A 23,934-nucleotide genomic window follows, 5' to 3' on the forward strand; every position below is an offset into this window, starting at 1 on the left:
GTCAGAGCGGTGCGCCGGGGGGGGGGCGCTCGGACCTCACAAAGATGGCGTCGCTCTCGCCCCTTCGGGGACGCGCCGTCGCGATGACGTCACGACGCACCGCGGCGCACCGTACCACCAGCTCGCGTCGCGTACGACAACAATAAACAACCCCGAGAAGCAGAGGTGCGCGCAGGGACCCGCCGCTCGTTGCACCGCGACGGGGGGAATAAAAAAAACCATGAACCGCTAGGACGAAGGACATCGGGCCGCTGCGTTTCACGAAGAGGCGCTGGACCCCCCCGTCGGCGCCGACGCAAAGAATCCAGGAGTTTTTGGTGACAAGAGAGGACCGGAGCGACGGTCTCTCCCCCCCCCCCACCCTCCGCCCTCCTCCCAGCTCGCCGCGCCGCCTCGTTTCTTTCCTCCGACACTTTCTGTTTGTTCTGTTATGCGGTTTCCACAGGACCGCTCGCCCACTGGTTCTCCCGCGCCGCCTCTTCGCCCCCTCGCCCCGCCGGCCCCATGTCTCGCTGGCTCTTCCCCTGGTCGGGCTCCATCAAGAAGCGGGCCTGTCGGTACCTCTTCCAGCACTACCTCGGCCACTTCCTGCAGGAGCGGCTGAGTCTGGACCAGCTGGGCTTGGACCTGTACGACGGCAGCGGCGTCATCCGGGAGATCAACCTCGACGTGCGGGTGAGTTTGCGTTCGAAGCGGGTTGTCAAGTGCCCACAACACCTCCCCTCCCCTCCCCTCCCCGTGTTTTTCTGTTGAGCTCGCCCCCCCCCCCTGGATGTTTCGCAATTGGGGGAGTCGAGTTCAACAACAATCTTCACCGTCATGCCTCCAGCCTGGCTCGCCTTTCTCCGCGTTGCACGTTCGATGGACACTGTCAAGCGGGGCTGTGACGATTCGTCACAGCAGATGATCGCGAACGATAATCCTACTTTCGATCTTTCTTCGTGGTTTCATGTGGCATAAAATAGCGCTTGTACTAATACATGTCCGCCTGTCGCAAACCAGCCATGTGTTGGCATTGAAGAGTGAAAAATAGAAGCTGCAGGTAGAGTGTTAATTTACCTCTACTGAACTGATGAAAACCTACTTCGCGTTTCGTTTGTGGTAACATTTCTAACATTGGCTTAAAGAATGTCCTTCAATTTGGATGGAAACACAAAATAATCGTGATCGGGAGACTATATATAATAATTGTGACAGCTCAACTGCTGAGAGGAAGCCTGAGACCGGTCATCGATTGTGTCCCTCCTGTCATTCACGTGTTGGAACTTGCCAAATAAAGAATCACATGTTTCCCTAATGCTGGTTATATCTCGTGTCCAATAACATTCACCAACACCTGCTGATGCAGATATAGTGTCTTCATGAGTCATGCTGTTTTTACTCCTCTCCCAGGCGGTCAATGAGCTTCTGCAGTCTCTTGGGGCACCTCTGGAGATTGTGGATGGCTTTGTGAGCAGCATAGCAGTGACCATCCCCTGGCAAGCCCTTGTGACTGACCACTGCACTTTAGAAGTATCGGGACTGCAGATAACATGCCGACCCAAGTACCGGACCAGTAAGTTGGCCAAAAGCGGACATGCATGCATGCATACATAGATGTCATCCCCAAGGGGTACGTGCACTTACTGAACACTTTATTAGGAAACCTATACCAATACTGGGAAGGGCCTCCCCTTGCACTCAGAACAGCCTCAGTTGTTCTTGGCATGGATTCCATAAGATGTTGGGGAAAGATTCCTTTGAGATTGTGGTCCACGTTGACATGATTGCATGACGCAATTCCTGCAGATTTGTCAGCTGCACATTCATGCTGCGAACCTCCCAATTTTATCACATCCCAAAGGGGTTCTGTTGGATATCCGGTGACTGGGAAGGCCACTGAAGAACATTGAACCCCTAGAACATGGGTAAATTGTGGCCATGAAGGGATGCACGTGGTTAGCAACAATACTCAAATAGGCTGTGGCCTTCAAGCCACTCAAGCCATTCAAGATGATTGATACCAGGTATTAACAGGCCCAAGGTCTGCCAAGAAAATAATTTCCCACACCATAACACCACCGCCACCGGCCTCGACTTTTGACACAAGGCAGGTTGGGTCCATGGATTCACTTTAAATCGCCAAATCTTGACCCTGCCATCTGTGTGCCTCAGCAGAATTTGAGATCCGTCAGACAAGGCAACATTTATCCGGTCTTCAACTGTACAGTTTTGGTGAGCCTGTGCCCACTGCAGCCCCAGCTTTCAGTTCTTGGCTGACTGAAGTGGAACCCCACATGGTCTTTCTGCTGGCCCAACCGCCACAGTGTTCGAGGTGTTGTGCAGTCTGCGATGTTTTTCTGCTCACCACAATTGCACAGAGTGGTTATCTGAGTTACTGTAGCCTTTCTGTCACCTGGAACCAGTCTGGCCATTCTCAATTGACCTCTCCCATAAACAAGGCCTTTCCGTCCGCAGAACTGTCGCTCACTGAGTGTTCTTTTGTTTTGCGCACCAATTTGAGTCGACTCTGGAGACTGTTGTGTTTTAATGCATTTAATTTTGCAATTGTATCCATTGCACTGCTGCTGCTGATTATATAAATCCATGAATAAGGTGTACAGGTCTCTTCCTAATAAAGTGCTTAGTGAGTGTACATACTGTAAATACATACATCCATCATTTGAGTGTATATTGTGTGTACTTGTATATTGAGATGTTATAGAGATAAAGATGTTGAGAGATTTTAGCAGTGAACACAAGATATATGCTGACAATTGGGAACGTACAACTTAAACATACTTGACATATTTATGTCAAATCTTTTCGACAAAGGCTGGCCAAAGCAGAGAGAGAAGATATATTTATCACAGCTCACCAGGCTCAGCAAGGAGAATGACAACCATAAATGTGTCGGTCACTCGTGATTATGCGCCATTTATCTTCACTTCCCTAGATGCCAGTCGCTGAATGCCATTTGTGTTTGTTTATGTTCAGGTGGGGGATGGGACTCCCAAGGCTGGTCATCCAGCATGACCTCCAGCATGCAGCTGGCTCAGGAGTGCCTGAAGGATCCTCCGGAGGCGTCAGAGGAACCCCCTGCACCGCTGGAAGGGCTGGAGATGTTTGCACAAACCATTGAGACGGGTGGGTTGTTTGTTGTGTTGTTTGTTTGTATGTGTTTTAGTGTGTGTGTGCTTAACATAATGTAAATCAGGGCTGCAGGGAGTAAAGCTCAACTCTTAAAGGGGAACTATTGTGAAAAACTCACCTTTTCAGTGCTTGTGCACATACATTTGGGTCTCTGATGGGCCGGCTAAAGTGTTTCCCATACATTGATTTATTTGTGGCGGCACGCCACAATATAAACATTGGCTGCCACACTGGATTTCCTATTTTTTCACTATTTAAAATTGGTGAAATCTTAGTTTGTAGAGTTATGCTGCACTGGCGTGCTTATCCCCTCCTTGTCTGTCTGTCTGTCTGTCTGTCTGTCTGTCTGTCTGTCTGTCTGTCTGTCTGTCTGTCTGTCTGTCTGTCCTACATATTAACAACAGACCCGTCTGTGAATAGCCCCTTGCCCCTTCTCTCCGTTCAGATACAAAACATGATCATCCTGCCCGCGGTTGGGTACCGAAACCCAGTACCACTATGGAATCTGTTCCTATACTAACGATATCTCACCGACTGAATCGCGACGCAGATTTTACCTGGAAGCCATGCTCACTCGACAATGGCTCAAAGAACTTGGAACTTGTGCTCAAAATCCATTTGTTCACGGAACTCTGGCCCCTCCCACAAAAAAACAGCCATTTTGGAGCAGGATGGTATAGAGGTATATTAGAATTGCCAGAATACATAATCTGAGTGGTATTTTCAACAAAAAACTTCAAAACACGTTGGAGGATCATGGGGACCTCAGAGACCTATATAGGTTGTGTGAAAAGGAGCATAATAGGCCCCTTTTAATGTTCATATACAAATGAGTGGACACCAGTCCTTAAACAACCCATATGAGCAAATTAACAACAATAAAGTTTAAGAGACTGTCTTCAATGAAGCTGTCCAATTTGACTTTGTTCCTCTTTCCATCAACAGCCATGGTTGATAGTTTTGTCCACAGAGAGCTCTGTCATGCAAAGCTATATGCTGCCTTTGAAATCAGTCTGATTGGTTAGACGAGGGTCACATGGCTAGATATTTGAAATGTTTACAATCGAAGGACCATGTCAGAATGTGACCAAAATTCGATTTGGTTATTAGTTTGTTTTCAAGTTAACAAAAAAAAAGGATCTCATCATAAGAGAGCATTTGCCTCTTTACAGTTTGTTTCATTGTCGTAATTCATTAAGTGTTCCCCCATTTCATATCGTCACAGATTTAAGTGACAATGATAACATCCAGAACTCTTATATAGACTTAATTTAAATCCCCAAATATTTCCTTGTATACATATAGTGTCAATATTACAAATGCGAATTGTACTGCTAAGCATGTGTATTGGTTGTATTATCCTTTGGCTTGAACTTTGACATGTCTTCTCCTGTATTTATGTATGCAGTCCTTCGTCGTATTAAAGTCACCTTCGTGGACACCATCGTCCGCATCGAGCATCAGCCGCTGGATTTGGAAACCGGTGTTGCCTTAGAGGTGCACATCAAACGGTAAGTTTCTCCACACCTCAGAGATTCACAAAGAGGGGAAAAAAAACACTTTCTGCTGAGGAAGCGACTGACTCGCACTCGATCTAACTTATCAAATCTAAATTTGTGTAAGTTAGATGTTGTGGGCTTCTCTGCCCACTGGTCGGGGTCTAGGGAGGGAGACAGGGTCTTTCTTTCCGTGGTTTGCCACATGGCGAGAGTTTTTATTATACGGAATGACAAAAAGGCTGGCTGGCCACAAGTATAAATAATAGATGATGATGATAATAATAATGAAGATGATGATTTTGGGAGCAGGAGAAATGACGTTCCCATCTTGCTCCTGGTCAGCTGACCAGCCTGTGGGTGCTGAATAGGCCGATTCGAGGCAGCTTGGCGACCGTGGGAAAGGCAACCGCGCTGTCGTCTGCAGCCGGTGCTTGACCACGCCCCTTGGTTCGCCACAGATGTTAAACAACTCACATAATATATCTAAGATGCCAGGTTTAGGTTTGGGCAGTTGAAGGCTAAAATGATCGCCTCCAGTCCGAATCTTTTCTGTTGACGTTTTTTTGAAATTGACTTCAAGTTTCCTCAGCTGAAGACTAGTATAACATCCCGTCTCGACTACTGCAACGCCCTCTTAACAGGCTTGCCGGCCTGTGCGGTGAAGCCACTACAGATGATACAGAATGCGGCGGCGCGACTGGTGTTCAACCAGCCAAAGAGGGAACATGTCACTCCGCTGCTCATCGAGCTCCACTGGTTACCTGTAGCCGCTCGCATCAAGTTCAAGTCTATTATGCTGGCCTACAGAGTGATTGCTGGGAATGCTCCCGCCTACTTAAATGCTCTTGTAAGAGCACATGTTGCCCCCCGGATGCTGCGCTCGTCAAATGAGCGCGCCTGGCTCTGCCGGCCATACAGCCACGGCAATCCAGGCTATTCTCATTTGTAGTTCCACGTTGGTGGAACGAGCTGCCAAAAATGACCAGAGCAGGGACCTCCCTCTCTGTCTTTAAGAAGCACTTGAAGACCCAGCTCTTCAGTGAGTACCTGTTGTCCTAACCTACAATTACTTAGCATTACCTAGCAGTATTTATTGTTACACTAATGTTGTTGTTACACTAATCTCTGTCGCAATGTAGCTTGAATGTTATTCTCCCTTGTAAGTCGCTTTGGATAAAAGCGTCTGCTAAATGTAAATGTAAATGTAGTATTTATCAGTCCCAACAAACAAAAGCGCTGACAACGGTATTTATTTTATTTTGTACGTATTTAGATAATAACGTTCCTCCAATTAAAAGTAGAATAATGCAATTTTTGTTGTTTTAATTCGGAAAGAAATCTCAAAGGGACCAGTTGTGTTACATCCTCCGACCAGATGGGTGTCCACAAGCCTCAATATTTGATCAATTTGTAGCATGTCCAACAGCCACGAATGCTATGGATGACTTGTGAGTTCCATGGGAAATACTGTGACAATAAAAAAATTAGGATCTTAAATATCTTGTGCTGTAAAATGGCGTGAAGTGCTCCTCTCGCCTCTCTTGCCTCCGGTCTCCCTTTTCAATATGCTAATTGTTTGAAACGCCCACATGCTCCATACCTCACAGTGGCGTTGCCAACCCTTCCTCCCTGAGGTCTATTGACAGAACATGAAGAGTCGCCGGCTTTTTTTAGTGGGTGGGGTCAGTGACCAGAAGGTCTTATCGTCTGTGCACCCTGATTCTGAGCAGACAAGGAAAAGTGTCTGTCATCTTTTGTAACTCGCGCTTTATTACTTTATCGTTCACACATTGGTCCGGACCCCCTCTGCCTTGTCGGCACACATCAGGATCGCCATGACAGCTCTAGGACATTTATTTCTTTCCCCCAAAACACCTCATGCAGCTATACAAGTTCTTCAAAATTTACATTCCAAATCATTGAAAACAAATGTTAGCTAATGTTGCCGTGTGAAAAGACTCATGTGATCACTCTGTCATTATACAATGGAATGGGAAAGTACATCTATTGAAGATATGAGGGCGGATAGTGAGCCGCTTGAAAGGGCCAAATATAATTTGGATTGTTGGATACACAGTAATGATTCTTAACTGAAGGGAGGCCTTGCCGTTAACAGAATGATCTTTTTTTTTTTTTTTTTTTTTTGCTTCTCTGTGCTCTTCAGTATTTTGTATGTGCTACAGCACCAAACTGTTATGGATGACATCAAATGTTGTCTCTTATAAGAAAAAGGTGTGACTGATTCATTTGATGGGAATTTTCCCACATGTTCCCAATGTACTTTTTACCCTTCTCGGTTCAACGTGATCGAGTGGATGGTGATGCACCAAGTATTGAACTCTGTATTGCTCAATAGGCGTAAGGAGTGGAGTTAAGGAGCAACATGTCATTCTTGAGTGGGCATTTAAAGTAGTAACAACGAACGTCACATTGCCCTGTACAGTGGAAAATGTTTATGTAAATATTATTCTTTCCTCTTGTCATGGGGAATGATTAATGGGATGAGCTTGTTTGCGATGTATGTCCCAGTCCTTGTATCAGTGCCCTGCTTGCAACATTGATTTTTTTCATTTTTAGTAATTATGTAATCAAAGGAAGGCAACAATTGTAGATACACACAACAGAGATGGGGTAGAAGTTGTGCTCGCCTCACATGCCGCCCCTTGTCTCCAGGCTGGAGTATTTTGACGAGGCCGTGCGGGACCCAGCCAGCCAGACAACCGTGCCTGTGGACATCCACCAGCCCCCCGCCTTCCTGCACAAGATCCTCCAGCTCAGCGCCGTGCACCTGTACTACGAGAGCACCGGCATGGTACAGCTGAATCTAAATTTCCCCGAGAGGGATAAAGGCCACATTATATTATTGTACTGTGTCTAAGTAGAGAGAAGTATATCGAAAGGATTCTTATAAGCAACAGTTAAACACTAAACACGGCGGACCAGGAGTAGAATACTGGCAGCCTGGGTGACTCGCAAAGTCCCAATTTTTTCTCTGCTCAGGAAATGAATCTAGGCTGGATGGATGGATGGATGGGTGGGTGGGTGAGAATTGAAGTGCTCTATCGTTCCTGTCCTACAGGGTCTCTCTGCGGCAGACTTCCCAAGTTCTGCTGCGGCCAGCGAAGGGGAGGAGGATGAAGACGAGAGTGACGACGATGCGGAGGACAGAGAAGAAGCAAACGAGCCCCACACAGCCCCCTCCTGCCCCCCCCAGCAGCCACTGCTCATAGGGAGCTGCTCTGGTTTCATAGAGACCACGGTGAAGATCAAACAGAATGACATGCTACCTGGACCAAAGGTGTGTTCTGTGTGTGTGTGTTTTTGTTTTTTTAATTGTCATGTTGGTGTGCACAGAGGTGTAGATAAAAAAAACCTGGCTCTATGTATGTGTATAAAATACTACAAAACGCAAGAAAGCTCCACTGAGCCTTCCCATAGTCGCCTGTCATTGCATTGCTGAGTTTAATATTTGTCTTTCTGTCTGTCTGTCTGTCTGTCTGTCTGTCTGTCTGTCTGTCCCCTCTTTCTCTGCATATCTGACTATCAGTTGGAGTTGGATGGGAAGGTGGGCTGTGTCCACCTGCTGCTGTCTCCAGATCAAATAACCCATCTGACCGATTTACTGGCTGCCCTCTGCATAGATACAGGTACACCAGCACCATCCTGTTTGAGTTTATATATTTTTTCTCTTTTTTATCTTTTATGTTTTTCTGTAATGTAATATATTAATTATTTGCACCAACATGAAAATGTAAGAAGCTGTCGCTTTTAAGTGATCGTAAGTGAAATCAAAGCCTTGAAAGATTTAGGAGACACAAAACGCTGCCATCTTGTTAGCGAGCCCTCGATGTTTTGAAATTGGCACTTGTGACACATTCATAAGAAATGATACTCTCACAGCTATTTGACAGGGGTGATGCAGCGCCAACAGGGGGTGCTGCAGCACTCCTAGTTTACGCGGGCATGCAGTGAGCGCTGCAGAAGTGCCAAATAGTGGAAAACAGTCTGTTTCCCACAGTCCGGTGAGGGGAAGGCTATTATCTATCCAGAGAGTTGGCCTGTGCATCCCCTCACGCATGTCTCTAGTTTTTCGCTCCTACACCAACAAACAAACACACAACACACAGACCGAGCCCTGTGCTCTCTCTTTCCCCCCAGAGCCAGACACAAAGGGTGTTGGGGTTCACAGTCGCCCTCTGGACCCAGAGGACCTGCGTCTGATAGAGGAGGATCTTAGCAAGCAGCTGGACTCTGGCCCCAGCGACAGGGAGTGGGATGAGGAGGCCGAACTGGACCCCTATTTCTGTGGCCTGGAGAACGGCGGTGAGGGGGGCGTCCATACAGGAACTTAAGAAACAACACAGCCTTATAACCTTCAATTTGAGGATATCATTAGATTTCCGTTTGTGTGTATGTTTGTTTTTCTTGTTGACCCACGTGTTCATGTGTGCACCGTGTTGCTGCAGAGATGTTCTACTCCATGGGTCCTGGTGTGATGAGCAGCAGCGTGACGTCTGCACGCTCTGGCAGCGAGCTGTCCGACAGCGACATGGAGTCCTCAACACACAGCCTGTCCAGCCTCTCCCAGCCTGCACAGGTACAGCCTGTCTGGCTGCCTGTCTGTTTTCCTATTTGTCTGTTTGCTGTAGGTCGATGGGTCTCTCTGTCTTCCTCAAAGTAAGGCTGTATAATAGTTGTTAAAATTTGGCTTTTAGAAAACATGATAAACATGATTGAGGATAAAATACATTTTTGCACAATTTGTCAGTATTGTGAGAATTGTGGGCAAAACTAATGTTTTTGTATGTGTACATGCTCGTGTGTAACCTAAGACATAACTGTTTAAAAAATAAAAATTAAAAGAAAGGAAGAAGACTTAAGGAAGGAGAGTACGCAGATTTTTAAAATGTCCTTCTTAAGCTACAACGGACAAAATCTAGTAAAAATGTCTCATAAACTAATAAAGTAGATACCTTGGTTCGTTCCCTTCCTTTCCCCCAGGGTGTGGTGCACTGTCCCAGGCGGTACCCTGTGGCGGGGTCCCTCACCAGTCTGCCCCCAGCCAGAGGTAACACTGCACTGTACTCAGCTCAGGGTCTACATGCCTGTTTGATGCCTCCAAAATCTTCATTCCTACCTCTGCTTGTGTCACTGTTGTCAATTTTAATCACCGTACTTCATTCTGCTGTTTTCCACATTTTATGATGATCCAATATTGCAGTATTCCATATAGAGATTAATCCAGAAATGTTCAGAAACCCTCTGTGGGGGTGATTGACAGCCAACAAAGAAAGCAGTTTTGTTTCATATTTCATTTGTGAGAGAGTTTAGAGAATTATTTTGTTTTTAAGTGTGATTTAAAAAAAAAAACAAAAAAACCCCAAAACACAAATACATGTTTTGTTGCCATCCAGGGCGCTGCCACAGCAATCAGTCAGAGCCGCTGAAGCCTGAGGCGTTACTGAAACTTACACTGGGCGGGCTCACCCTGACCCTGCTGCAGGAGGACCTGCCATCGGGGCCTGACAGAGCCTCCTTCTTGGCCAAGGTCTCCCAGGTGTTTTTTCGAGAGCTGGCCTTCTTTAAGGACAGCATGTTCAGCGAGAGGGACTTCCACCATCTTAGAGCCAGCTTCGCCAGGGCCTGCCCACTCTCCAACCTCAGGCAAGCACGCACATGCGCATATTTACACTGACACTGAAAAAAACATGTATACAATTTTTTGATTGCAATACAAAGAAATGAAATGATCACTGTTGACGATGCAGAATTCTTGTACCTCACTGAAAAATCAGCAGCCGTACATTTTGATATTATCTGTAGTTTATGTCTCATGAGTTGCCCGTCTCTCTCCTCTCATGTCTTTCTACGTTCTGCTCCCAGACTGACGGGGGCGGCGGTGCAGGTGGCTTGCGAGACACGAAGTGGAAGCCGCCACAATCGGGCCGTGACTTCCGACCTGTGTTTCAGCAGACTGGAGCTGCTGGAGTGTCTCTGGGAGGACAGCAAGCCTCAGTACAGCGAGGTACGAGTCCATGTCATCTTTCTTATGTGTCTCGGCTGTCTCTTTTGGCGCTCTCACTATCTCTCTCACCAAAGTTAGAGTTTTGCGGTGGCGCCTAATTAAGGCTGGGCGACATATCGATATGATATTGATATTGTGATCTCAGACTAGATATCGTCTGGGATTTGGGTTATTATAATAGGGTGGTATAGTAAAAGGTTTTCTTTAAAGATTCAATTTCTTTGATTGTTTCCATTCAAACAGGAGGTCATTGTAAATTAGTATTTAAACTGAGGGCAGAAATATGCCCCTCAGTAAATAATCTGTAAGATTAGAGTACTGCATGTCACCTTTTTCTCTTTTGTGTGCAGTTGCTTCAGTTCCAGAAAGCTGGTCTGTTCACATTAGGAACAGCTGCCAAACCCTGTGCTCAGCTGCACTATGGCCTCAGCGAGAAACACCTACGCAAGGTAAGGACTCCCTACACACAAGCTCAAACATAAGAGCTTACTTATACTCATACTTTTAGGGCATAATCATTCATTTAGTTTGGGGAAAACTGTACAGCACAGTATGCCTATGCCTTCATTTTGTGACTATGATTCCACTGAAACACTGGCTGTACAATATTATAGCGGTTGCAAAATCTTGGCTTCTAAGCTCTCTTTTGCAGATTCAAAATACACATACGTTGGCTGTGTTGCAACAACCGTGTTTTTATACAACCAATGCTGCTTGTCCACAGGGTATGCAGCTGGTGGTTCGCAGAGACAGCGTGGTGAAGGTGGAGCTGGCGGAGCTGAGCACAGAGCTTGACCTGGACATCCTCAGTCGTCTGGGGAGCCTGAGCAAGGCTTTCAGCCACTGTCCTACTCAGACAGCTGGACCTATGCACGCCCAAGTGAGGCTACATTATGTACACACACACGCATATAATGCACACATAAAATTGGGAATTTGTGCCATGTTTGACTGCAATCATCTGTATTGCATTCCACTGCGTGGGGCTGAGAAAATCGGACAAAAATAAAAACCTTAGCAAATTATGTACTTTATATTTATTTCCCCATTTACAGATTGATACAAAGCACTTATTTCTCTCCCCCTTCACTATCCTAACCCCCATCCCCAGACCCAGAGCAGTGAGCTGTACTCTTCCTTCTCCCTCCTCTCACCACACGCTGTCCTACGCCTCCGCTTCCCCGTGCCGGACTTGCGGCCCCCGCCAGTGCGACGGCCCCCGAACCAGAGGGTGGTGCGGCCAGAGACGCTTGTGTTGGAGCTGACGGAGTTGGAGCTGAGGCACCAGGAGGCGCCAGACCTCCAGGGGGAGCAAGCACAGTCCCCGGGACAACCCCCGGGTCCCTGCCTCACCCAGCTGCTGGAGGCCTCCTTCAGCAACCTGCACGGTGAGTGTAGCAAGGACACGCACAGCGCATTCTTACTCGAACAAATGACGTCTTTGCATTATGTGATGTTTTATGTTTCCTCTGCCCAGGGTCATATGAGGGCTGGGAAGGAGGATCCTTTCCCTGTATCAGGGTCAAGAAGAACCATGACTCCCTTCCAAGGTAAGCAATGGGTGCAATGTGCATTATGCGACAGAAATTGACATTTCACAATGTGGCGATCCGATTGAATGAGTTCAGTTGCCGGACAGAGATTTCTTCTTTTAGTTCTAGATTTAGCTATCTAACGCATGCTCTCCTCCGCCCCCCATTGCCCCCGCCAGGATATCCGTGCGTGTGAGTGGGGGAGAGACCCAGGGTCCCGGGGGCGGTCTGGGTGCATTGGGCCTGGGTCTGGCCCGGGACCTGGCAGCCATGTCATTCGAGAGTCCCTGTGAGCTCCGCGACAAAACCAGCTCGCCCTTCTCCTCCAACCGCACCATGTTCGAGACTGAGGAGGTCAGCTGGCGCACACACACACACACACACACACACTCACACACACACACACACACACACACACACACTTATTGTCCTACCGCCCCCCAACCTTTTAATAAAATCCTGCTCCCATCAGATGGTAATCCCAGCGGACCCAGAGGAGATGCGTCAGTTCCAGGCCCACTGTGTGGCCAACTGCCAGTGTGCCATGGACATCAGCTTCCCGTTGGCCTACATCCTCCTGCCCAGCAAGCAGGCCTTTCAGAGCATCTACAACAGGTACACCATCAGCTCCATCCACCATTATGCAGTGGGCTTCAAAAAATCTTATCCATATTTATCCACATATTTATTTTTATCAAAATGACTCGTTCCTATGCATCAGAGTCAACATTTCTGATGTTATGAAACCCTGAACCGAATACTTACTTTCACAAAATTGTTGTACTTACCTTTCCGGAGTTCTGTGGAAAAATAACAGTTAATTGAAGCTTAGTTTATCGCCCATCATATGTCGACATAATGCAAAGATCGGTCTTAAATTTCATTAAAATGTGTCTTTTCAAGGTCTTTAAAAGTAGTAAATGTAACTCTGATACTTGCAGACACCCTACTATTTATGACCTACTTTACACACTTCACGTTACAGATTAGTCATTTTTTTCTACCTTCTCTTTCTTTCTCTCTCCCTTCATCCCCCACTTGTAGGATCAACAATGACCTGCTGATGTGGGAGCCTCCTCCTCCCGCTGCCTCCGACCACAGCCCCTCCAACCCCTCCAGTTACCGCCACCACCACCACGACAAATTCCGGCTCTGCAAGTCAGCCTTCAGGCTGGGTGAGTGTAACTGCAGCTCCTGACCGACAGATTTTGCAAACTGTCACTTTGCGATCGCGTGGAGGAGCCAGAAAATGTCACAATGAAATGACATAGAAAGTCATTTTCTGATGCATTTCCCCGTCTCGTTGAGTGTAATTGACTGAGTTTGCCGGACTAATGATAGGAAATTAAAACATAAACCAGAGCTGAAGCTCATATCCGGCTGTGATATATCAGCAAGAAAATGAAGTGACGTTTTACACATTGATGAGAGAACAGAACTCCATCTAGTGATGGACAGCAACATAAGAAAAACCAAAAACCTACAATATATCGCAAGGCCACAGTCAGTTGGGGCCCAATATGAATTTGAATATAACTGATTCTGTTAACAAATCTTAGCCAAATTCAAAAAAATAATACCAGCCACTTATAGAAATTCATATCTTATTTTGTAAAGCTCACATTATCCTGAAAATGTCATTTCAAAAAACCTTTGTATTTTTTAATCCAAAACAAACATTACAATTAAACGATTACATTACAATTAAAATCTGTGGCAGACTCTGATTCGGAAGAGGAGGAGCCCCACTTCTTCTCTGCCAATGAATCAGTTGGAGCCAGAGCATCGGAGCTCCGCCCGAACCACAAGTTCAGCCTCCTCTGTCTCACGGTCCTCATCGGCAAGGGACGCATCCAAGCCATGACGGACAGGAAGGTGAGCCATCGAAGGACTATCACCGTAATGTGTTCCAGCAGGGGTGTAAAGATGATCATTCTATGGATTCAACCTGAAAGGAAAATTATTGTTATTTTATCCTACCGATCGAATTTCCAGCCAGTCACAAAAGATGTGTGCTGCGTTCATGTCCATTTTCACCCCTTATGTCCAAGGATCAGAATTAGGAGATGATTGCACTACAAATTTGTTTTTCAATGTTTCCACTGGCGGGAGATTTTGACCACAAAACTATTAATTTGAACGTTGTCTTCGGCCTTTCATTTAACCAGGGTCGCTTTCAAAGTCCAGATGGTTGTCTTTGTTGTTCCCACAAATTAAAATTATAACTAAATTGTACATTTTTCTTGCGCATTTTGCTCCATTTAGGAGGTCCAAAATCACGGGGAGATCGTGCTGGATGTCGAAGGGGGGAAGATATTCAGTGTAGCACAGCACCAGAACAACCCCAATCTCAACTTCCTCTGTCTGGAGAGCAGACGAGTAGAGCTCTATCATCGAGGTGCGCAGCATCAGGTTTTATGTGAAACTCTTTGCAAAACGGACAGTATTATTTTTCCATTAGATAACGATGTTTAATCGGCAGTTTTCTCAGCAAGACCTTGTACTCCCGCTCTGCGCTGAATTAATGCTTTGAGCTGTAGTCAGTAGGTTGTTTTTATTTTTTTTTTCCCTTCTCTCCCTGACAGCCATGGTGAAAGATTCCCCCATCCCAGAGCGGTTGGAAATGCCCAACTTCAAGCCTCTGAAAAATCTGGACCCTACCATCTACCCAACGGAGGTGGGTGTGAGCAGTGTGAGTGGCAGGGAGAGTGGGCTCCAGATGCTGTCCACGGCTATCAAAATTACCCTGGACCCCCAGAGGAACGTCAAGGTGCGTCCTCACTCAACAAATGATGGTTAATTTTCAGAAAATATAGTTAATTTTCACACATAATGTATGACCAATAGTTGATTTTTATATTTATTTATTTATTTATTTATTTATTTATTTTCCCCTTGTCCCTTTTGTAGGAGTTCTTGGTCGCCCTCCGTCTCCAAGGTGCCACCATGCGACATTACATGACACAAACCGATCAAAGTTGGCATGAGCAGGTAGGCCAACAAAGCTGTGATTTTATCTTGAAACACCTCCAACTGCAGCCTGTGGCTGTCATGGCGACATATCACAACATCCCACAAAGTCACAACGTTATGCAGTTGTTAGGTTCGATTAAATCAAAGTCAATCACCTGCTACACTCACGCTTCACCTACGACAGCAAATCTCTACTTGAATTGGACTCCCATTACTTTTAAAGGGCAATATTCTGATCTTGCATATTTAAATCTATTCGATTGCCTCATGAGAATAAACAGATAAGCCTGAAATACTAAATAATAATAATTACCTAACTTTAGAACTGGATGCCTGTCTTGCCTACTCGGTCTGTGTTTCTTTTGTTGTAAGTTGGTTGACTTTCTGGACGTCACTGACGACCCCATCTTGGGATACACACCACCTGTCGTCATCACCGTTCTCCACACACACCTAGCGACCTGTGCCGTGGACTACAGGTAAATGCACGCCTGGCCATGTAGCGCTGCTCCTTAGAAACATTCACACATGATAATAAATGGTTCCCTCAATCCCTCCCTGCTCTGGCAGGCCGCTGTACCTGCCCCTGCGAGTCCTCTTCACTGCAGAATCCTTCTCTCTGTCCAGCAACATCATCGTCGACACCGCCACCTTCCACCTCAGGTAGCGAGCTGGAAACAGCAGCAGATAATCTGTCCCACATTTGAAAGCAATGCTCTTCACAAAACTGTTCTGCCTGAGCAGAAAACCAAAATAGGGGCCCTTTAACTTTGCTTCTAAAATTGTTGTCAATTAATGGTGAGAAACTGATTAAAAGGCTTTGAACTAAACCTTTTTTTTTTAATTGGGGAGGCCATGTTGGGGAGGTCATGTTAATATTTGATCGTCAATAAAAATGTTAAAAAATTGATTGAGCCATAGAGAATGGTAGTTAGTTTTTTTGTTTTTTTTTACAATTTCAGCCATATAAAATAAAAAATGTAAACAGTAGATTTAGTTTTGCGCTAGGTTTCATTCACCAAATGGTTTCAACCAGTTGTTCCAGACTTCTGATCATTTCATCGTTAATTTGTTTCATAATTTGCGGTTTATGGTTTTATTTGTCGATCTATCTATTTGTCGACTTGAATCCAAGAATTTAATTTCGTTTAGATTCATCTTGGACGACTCCGCCCTCTACCTCTCTGACAAGTGCGAGTCTGACACCGTGGACCTGAGGAGAGGTGGGACGCATACGCAGTGCATGCCATGTATTGTCGTCAACGTGACAGTCATCGCTGATGTTTGCTTACGTGTCAATGCTGTACGCATGTCATTGTCTGCACTTTCACACAATTAGTATCATGTGTGTATGTTGACATCATCTGCCCCTCTTTCATTTCCCAGACTATGTGTGTATCCTGGACATTGACCTGCTGGAGCTGGCCATCACCACCTGGAAAGGCAAAAACACCGGGAAGCTGGTGAGTGGACTGCCATCTTGAGTGTTATTCCTTGTTTCATGTAGTGCCAGCAGACAGGAAATACTTTGTCAGAACATTGCAAGCATTTCCTTTCAGCAGCGTCACACACACATAGGCACTGCTTGGAAACACAGGCTTAAAGATTAGCATTACATTGAAATATTTACCCATCTCAATTCTCCATTAATGCTTAATTTCTCCCTCTCAGAGTCAGCCCCTGTTCGAGGTGCGTTGTTCCAACAACGTGGTCCACCTGCACACCTGTGCAGACTCGTGCGCTGCCTTGGTCAACCTGCTGCAGTACCTGGTTTCGCAGGGTGACCTGCACCCGCCCCCGCGCCACGCCTCTCCCACTGAGATCGCCGGCCAGAAGTTGCCGGTAAAGTTGTTGGCGCCGGGCATGGGTGAAATCCCCCCAGTTTTGGCGGCGTGTGGTTGGAACGGTTGTAATACTGACCGTTCACTCTCTGTTTTGTTTTCCCAGCTGTCAGAGAGCCCCGCCTGCCCTCTCCCCTGCCCCCCCGCAGAGACAGCAGAGATCAACCAGTACGACCTGGCCGACGCCCTGATCGATACAGAGAAGAGCCAAAGGGAGGAAGCCTCGGACTCGGGTACGGCAGGGTTACAAAAGAACAACATATTACGTATGACAAAATGATTATTATAAGAGTCATGTGGGAGTTCTGCATTTATTTATTAACAGATCTGGATGCTAGTTTAGTTTGTTTTTACGTCACAATTTGGCTTCATTCAGTCAGGTGGAGCTCTGAGAACAAATAGAGTTTTACACATTCAGATGCAGCTGTGACCCTCCACCCAGGTTCCCCCACGGTGCCGCGGGGCTCACCCGTTTCCGTCTACCTGTTCCCCGGCGAGGCCCCCAAGCACAGGCCCTCCGTCTTGCAGGTGGGGGAGGAGCCCGAGGTCGACGACCTGGTGGCCACTGCGAGCGAGGCGCAGCCGGACATGATGTCCGAGGAGGGCTCCGAGGGCTCCACCGACAACGACGACTTCTGCATCCTGGAGGCTCCCGGCATGGGCATACCTGTTAGTATCTGGTGTTTCTTTCTTTCTTTCTTTCTATCCCGTCTTCTTTTTTCCTTCCTTTGTTTTTTTTGCTTTTTACCGCCCTTTAATCAGTTCTTTGTCTCCTTTTCTCCAGCCTCGTCATGTCCACGTCATGTAATCTTATTGTACAAACTTGTCAGCGCACCGTTTTAACGTTTACCGTTTATACCGTCGCTGAGTTCTGATGGACCTCACTGACCTCTCCCCACCCTGCTGCTCCAGCCCAGGGACGGGGAGCCCGTGGTGACCGTGCTGGCACAGGGGCCCGTCAAGGTGAAGGACGACCACTTCTACAGGCCGCGGGGCAGCTCGGACCTTCTGAGGGCACCTAGCCATTTCCCTGTGCCCCACAGCCGGGTGGTGCTGCGGGAGGTGTCGGTGGTGTGGCACCTCTATGGGGGCAAGGACTTTGGGGGCAAGCCCCTTTCAATACACGCCCAGAATGCAAATAGGTAATCCACTTACACACACACTCACACTCTCTCTCTCTCTCTCTCTCTCTCTCTCTCTCTCTCGACAAAAGCAGAACAAGATTCTGACAGAGTAACTATGTCCTTTGCTCTCACTTCTCTGCGTCCTCTGTTGTGTTCCCTCCAGGGGGCGCTCCATCCCAGCCGGCGTGCGCTGCTCCCCGTCTCGCTCTGCCGCTTCCTCCCGACCCCAGAACTCCTGGCGTTCGGTCGGTGGCAGCAGCCGCCAGCACAGTCTGCTCATGGAGATCCAGCTGACCAAGGTGACGGGCCGAGCACCAACCACCAGTTTATGGAGTTAAAACATGGACAATCACAAACATTTTCTTTTTGTTCCCGTCCTGGTTCTTCCTGCAGGTATCCTTCCAGCACGAGTCCTATCCTGTGACAGGGGCTGGGGCAGAGGGAGAGGGGCTCGGCCCAGGGACCGGTGTGGGTGTGAGCCCCGGTGCAGAGCAGCCCCTCTCCAGGCAGGTGTTTATCGTACAGGAGCTGGAGGTGCGGGACCGGCTCGCCTCCTCAGAGATCAACAAGTTCCTCTACCTCTACACCAGCGAGAGCATGCCCCGCCGAGCCCACTCCAACATGGTGAGAGAGCAGGGAGGTGGAGGACGGATGGAGGTCCTACCGAGACACCCGATGGTGTTTTAATCAGTATATTTTACTCTGATTGGAAACATTATGCTGAGAGAATAATAAAGGATAAATCTACCATCTAATGGAATCATTAAGAAGTGCGGGGGAAAGTGTGATGATTCCTGACTCAACCGACAAGACCAATTTCCAGGAAGATGTCTTCCTCACCAGTATGTCTTTGTCTTCAGTTGACCGTGAAGGCCATTCAGGTGTGTCCAGAGTCTGGCCTGGGGGGTCCAGAGTGCTGCCTGCGAGTTAGTTTGCTGCCTCTCCGACTCAACATAGACCAGGTGAGCGCAACACATTGTTCAACACTGGATAAGTATGATTTATCCCAAACCTTATTATTATTATTATTTTTTGATTATTATTTTTTTTTTAATTAAATGACTTCACTCTGTTGAATGCAGTAATCAACTGCAGAAAAGTCAAGAAATCTAGGGGGTATATTTTTTATTCCTTACAACCTATATCTTTACACGACCAGCCTTAACCCAACCTGTCTCCCTTTTCCTCTCCTCCCCTCTAGGATGCACTGTTCTTCCTCAAGGACTTTTTCAGTAATTTGGCTTCCTCAGTTAACCCTTACTTGCCTATGGACCTTGCTGCTGAGGGTGAGCTGCACTCACAAGAATTTTGTTCTAAATGTGTTGTGTTTTTATCCCATATGAGATTGAGATACGAGATACACATTCTATGGCAAATAGCCATACAAACTTTGCTTGATGTTACAGTAGCTGTTACTTTCGTCCTGCTGCATCATTCATCCCATCCCATCTGTATTCCCCCAGTGAAGGCAGACTCCTCCCAGAGGTCTGAGGAGGCAGAGTCAGCTATGGGCCTGGGACCCGACCTCACCGCCTCCATAGAAACCACCTATAGCGAGCAGAGCTCCTCGTCTGCCGGCTCCAACTCCTCCTCTGACCAGCCAATCTACTTCCGGTATGTAAGCTCATTTCTCCATGGTGTTGAGAAACCAAAGGCAATGTGGCTTAAAAGCTAGTGCCACAGCATCCATGTAAAATTATTCATATGCTATTCCATTTGACTGACTGATTGAGAGGCCAGGGCCCTCTTTAGACCCAAGGGTTGAATACGTGAGGTAGTGTCTGTGATGTCACTCTTTGGTTTCTGAAAAGACTATTTGAAGTCTTGACTTTGGGTTTACGCTCGCTACAATCTTGTCAGGATATGGAGCCAGAGCTTTATAGTTTGGTCAGTGCATTGGAGTCTTTGTGTGTTGAGGCAGAGTGAAACCGAGACAGATATTCACTCACTCAAGCAAAAAAGCCATTTTCAAATGTTTTTTTTTTTTTTTTTTTTAATCTTTGGCCCTTTTTTAGGGAGTTCCGTTTCACCTCTGAAGTGCCTATCTTGCTGGACTATCATGGCAAACACGTGGTCATCGAACAGGTGAGGCGGTCTTGCTCAGTAGGCCTTTCTGGATTACATCACAATATTTCCTGGTTGCGTAGGAAGTCCGATCGTGACCTTTGACCCGCTCTGCTTCCTCAGGGAACGTTTGCAGGGATTCTGATTGGCCTGGCCCAGTTGAACTGCTCAGAGCTGAAGCTGAAGAGGCTGTGCTGCAGACACGGGTACGAGCAGCCAGCGCTCTGCAACGCTCCACACGTTTGCTGTTCACACCCAGACACATGTTTCTTGTACTACTGAACATGGTGCCAGGCTAAGCTATATTTCCATTCAAACGACAATTGCAGCTGATCTTATGTGATGTGGTCATACGGTCTTATGGCATTTCCAGTTTGCTGGGTGTGGACAAGGTGATCCAGTACGCCGTCACCGAGTGGCTGACGGACATCAGGAAGAACCAGCTGCCGGGCATCCTGGGAGGCGTGGGCCCCATGCACTCTGTCGTCCAGCTTTGTGAGTTGATGCGTCTGACGCATAAATCCGAATGCCCCTTTTTCCTCCTCTTTCCGCCCTGTATTGTTTCATTGTTTTTTATTTTTCGCCCTCTCTAGTCCACGGTGTGAGGGACCTGTTCTGGATGCCCATAGAGCAGTACAGGAAAGACGGACGCATTATTCGTGGTCTCCAGAGGGGGGCAGCGTCCTTCGGTACCTCCACAGCCTCTGCTGCTCTGGAGCTCAGCAACAGGCTGGTGCAAGCCATACAGGTACTGGCAGGACACCACAGAGAAGTGGAGAGGGCTTTTTTGGATTTTATTCATCCATTATTTATTTGGTTATACATATTTGGGTGAGCATTTGGAAGCTGAAGACAGGGTGTCTGCAGGTCCTTAAAAGGTCTTAAAATGTCTTTAATTCCGTTTTTTACGAAATAATTACAGTTCATAAAATGATCCAAGATCAGATCAACTTATTAATCCCCATGTGCAAAATCCTTGAGGAAAATCTAGATTTAACCTTCCCTATTTCTACCTAATACTTAAATCTGTACCATATATATAGAACTTACTAAAAACATGCACAAGAAACATCGTCTGACCAGCGATGGCGGTTGAAGTTGGTCCCCGGGCGCTGTAAGCTGCCCACCACTCCTGGCCCCACCCCCCGGGAGGGAGACATTTCACGGCCTCCACCGGCATGTGTGTGTTGGCCGTAACTGCACCTAATGCATGCGTTTTGGTGTGTGTGTGATAATAAAAGACGAGCTAAGGCTTGTCCAGCTTAACCTTTTAATCTTAAAATGGGTCAATATGTTCTAAATGTTCAAAAATATGTGAAAATCCCTTCTAATTACTGGATGTGGCTTTTCCACTAACACCCACTGCAGACAGTTGTATAAAATCACGCACGCAGCCTTATGATCTCTATGTACGAAAGTTGGCAGAAGAATGGGACATACCGTTCTTGGCTGGGACGTTCTGCCTTGGTAGATCTGCCCCCGGTCAGTGCTCTAACTGCTGTTGTTGTGAATATCTGGAAGCAACAGTAGCCCAGTCACGAAGTGGCGGGCCACACAAAATCACAGAACATCAGGCAGCGTGTGAAAAGCTTCTGCCCTTGGTCGCAACACTCACTGCAAAGATTAAAACGAAGTAGAAGCTTTCTCGGTTTATTGATTTAACGTTTCTGTGGATAAAAGGTTAGATGTTCAAGAGATTATTAGTCACTTACATACACATACGGTCGTACACATATATACGCGGTGCTCGCGCAGGCAGCCGCAAGGGGTGGCGCCACAATCGCGATTCTGGGTTCTATAATTATATAATAGAATTAATTGTCTGTGTTGTATTAAATATACATCTAAATCCTCCTAAATGAAACTTTACCCTAACTTACCTCCAGTACTTACCTCACAGAGTAGAAATCCTCCAAGCATTCACAGATATTCATTGTGTTTTTATTTGAAACAACACGGTCCATACAAGTGGTTTAATTTAACATCATTTAGGAACTGTTTTCAAGTACAAACCGTGAACAAACGTTTCAGTCGTTCCCGTAGGGTTGTGCTGTATTCAGTATATAGTAATGCATTTGGGATTGGTCTCCCTCCACTCCTGTTGCAGGCTACAGCAGAGACTGTGTACGACATTTTGTCTCCTACGCCCCCACTGACCCGCCACGCCATCATAGAGGGACGGGCCCCCACCGGCCGACCGCGCCGAGCCCCCCAGCCCGCGGACCTCCGCGAGGGCATGGCCAAGGCCTACGACACCGTCCGGGAGGTGAGTCCCCGTCTCTGTCAAGTCAAGGTTACATATCTGTATGTGTCATTAACGTATGGGGAGGGGGGGGGGGGGGGGGTTAAACGAGAAGACAGAAGTCAGAACGATGGAATAGCAACAGAATAAAATAACGGGAAAATGGCAGAAATGGAAAACTACGAAAAAATTAAATTCACGGCAGCTGCTTCCATGTACCATTTTTTGTATTCTTGCCGGGAAAGGTGGACCCTGCCACCAACAATGGACACAGCTTATAGCGGAGGCCCATGCAAATAGATTTAATGGATATTTCTTATAAAATAATACAAAAAGTATTACAAGTATCCGATATGGCATTTTTTTTAAGGAATTCATCTGACAGATTGCCACCTTAAAGGGATTAGAGCTGCTTATTTGAGCTATAGAGGTAAGAGGGCAGCATTGAGGCCCATGTAACCCTCTCAATTTACCTTTTTATTCACTCACCTGTCCCTCTGTTCCCCAGGGAGTGATCGACACAGCCCAGACCCTGTGTGACGTAGCGTCCCGTGGCCACGAGCAGAAGGGTCTCCCCGGCGCCGTCGGCGGGGTCCTGCGGCAGATCCCGCCCACCGTGGTCCGTCCCCTAATTGTGGCCTCCGAGGCCACCTCCGACCTGCTGGGCGGCATGCGCAACCAGATCAAACCGGATGCCCGAAAAGAGGACTTCCTGAAATGGCGAACGGAGGACGGCCAAGAGTGATCACCCTGTGTACGAGAGCATGTGTGACAATGTTCGAGGGGAGAGTCGATGAAGGGAGCGAATCAAGTGTCCGTTTGCAGCTGTGAGTGTATGTATGCCTCTGTGTCTGAATGAGAAATTTACAGTTTGTCCTGATGCAAAAAAAAAAGACTAACTACTACTGTAGTGACGTGTGCCCAGTATTTGACACATGGATACGTAACATGAACATTCATTTCACGCTCATTTTCTCCTTCTGATATAATCAGCAAGAGCCCAGCTCGTCCCCTTCCCCCAAGAGTACACTAGTACTCTAGTAAAGGTATGCCGATACCTTTTTAGTTTTTTTTTAGTATACGAACATATCACCGCCACGCCCTGTCCGTACCCGATTTCCGCTCTTGAGGTTTTCTACCTTGTTCATGTGAAAACACACAGTGGAACACACCGTACATACACCGTATGAAACAAGGGCCAGTGTGTAACCTCATTCACCCAGTGCTAGATACAGGATGGAAAACACCACATGAAAGGATTTTGTCATTTAATTTAAATATCACGTTACCTTTTTGTTTTGTGTTTTTTTTTTTTTTTTTTTTTTTTTTTTTTTTTTTTTTAATGGGTGAATGAAGTGATTTACAACGTGAAGGGGCCGTAACCTTGTTCCGTATGGTTCAGCTGCTGACGTGTGATCTTTGCTGAAGGATCCTGATTTAGGGGAGACGGGGGGGAGACTATTCTAATGAAGTGTCCTTCAATAAGATCCCTCCGCAGAAGT

General features: G+C 46.8%; 1 protein-coding gene across 1 annotated transcript; it reads left to right on the plus strand.

The window, feature by feature from the left end:
- Positions 1-83: 83 nt before the first annotated feature.
- atg2a (autophagy related 2A) lies at positions 84-23,670 on the plus strand (the record flags this gene model as incomplete). Its single annotated transcript, XM_080008253.1, has 43 exons — positions 84-111; positions 446-675; positions 1,393-1,555; positions 2,977-3,126; positions 4,541-4,643; positions 7,305-7,443; positions 7,711-7,929; positions 8,179-8,278; positions 8,790-8,954; positions 9,098-9,228; positions 9,633-9,699; positions 10,046-10,295; positions 10,515-10,656; positions 11,007-11,105; positions 11,381-11,536; positions 11,768-12,044; positions 12,134-12,206; positions 12,368-12,542; positions 12,661-12,803; positions 13,233-13,363; positions 13,909-14,063; positions 14,454-14,586; positions 14,774-14,958; positions 15,099-15,179; positions 15,534-15,640; positions 15,732-15,824; positions 16,314-16,384; positions 16,548-16,624; positions 16,833-17,003; positions 17,109-17,235; positions 17,445-17,671; positions 17,915-18,144; positions 18,290-18,425; positions 18,520-18,750; positions 18,987-19,088; positions 19,328-19,412; positions 19,590-19,740; positions 20,142-20,211; positions 20,314-20,396; positions 20,564-20,685; positions 20,784-20,938; positions 22,298-22,456; positions 22,941-23,670. The coding sequence occupies 43 exons, from the start codon at positions 84-86 to the stop codon at positions 23,175-23,177; spliced, it is 6,129 nt and encodes a 2,042-aa protein (XP_079864379.1). The 3' UTR covers positions 23,178-23,670.
- Between the last annotated feature and the right edge of the window lie 264 nt (positions 23,671-23,934).

Source organism: Zeus faber (genome assembly GCF_960531495.2).
Source record: "Zeus faber genome assembly, chromosome: 10".
Lineage (NCBI taxonomy): Eukaryota > Metazoa > Chordata > Actinopteri > Zeiformes > Zeidae > Zeus > Zeus faber.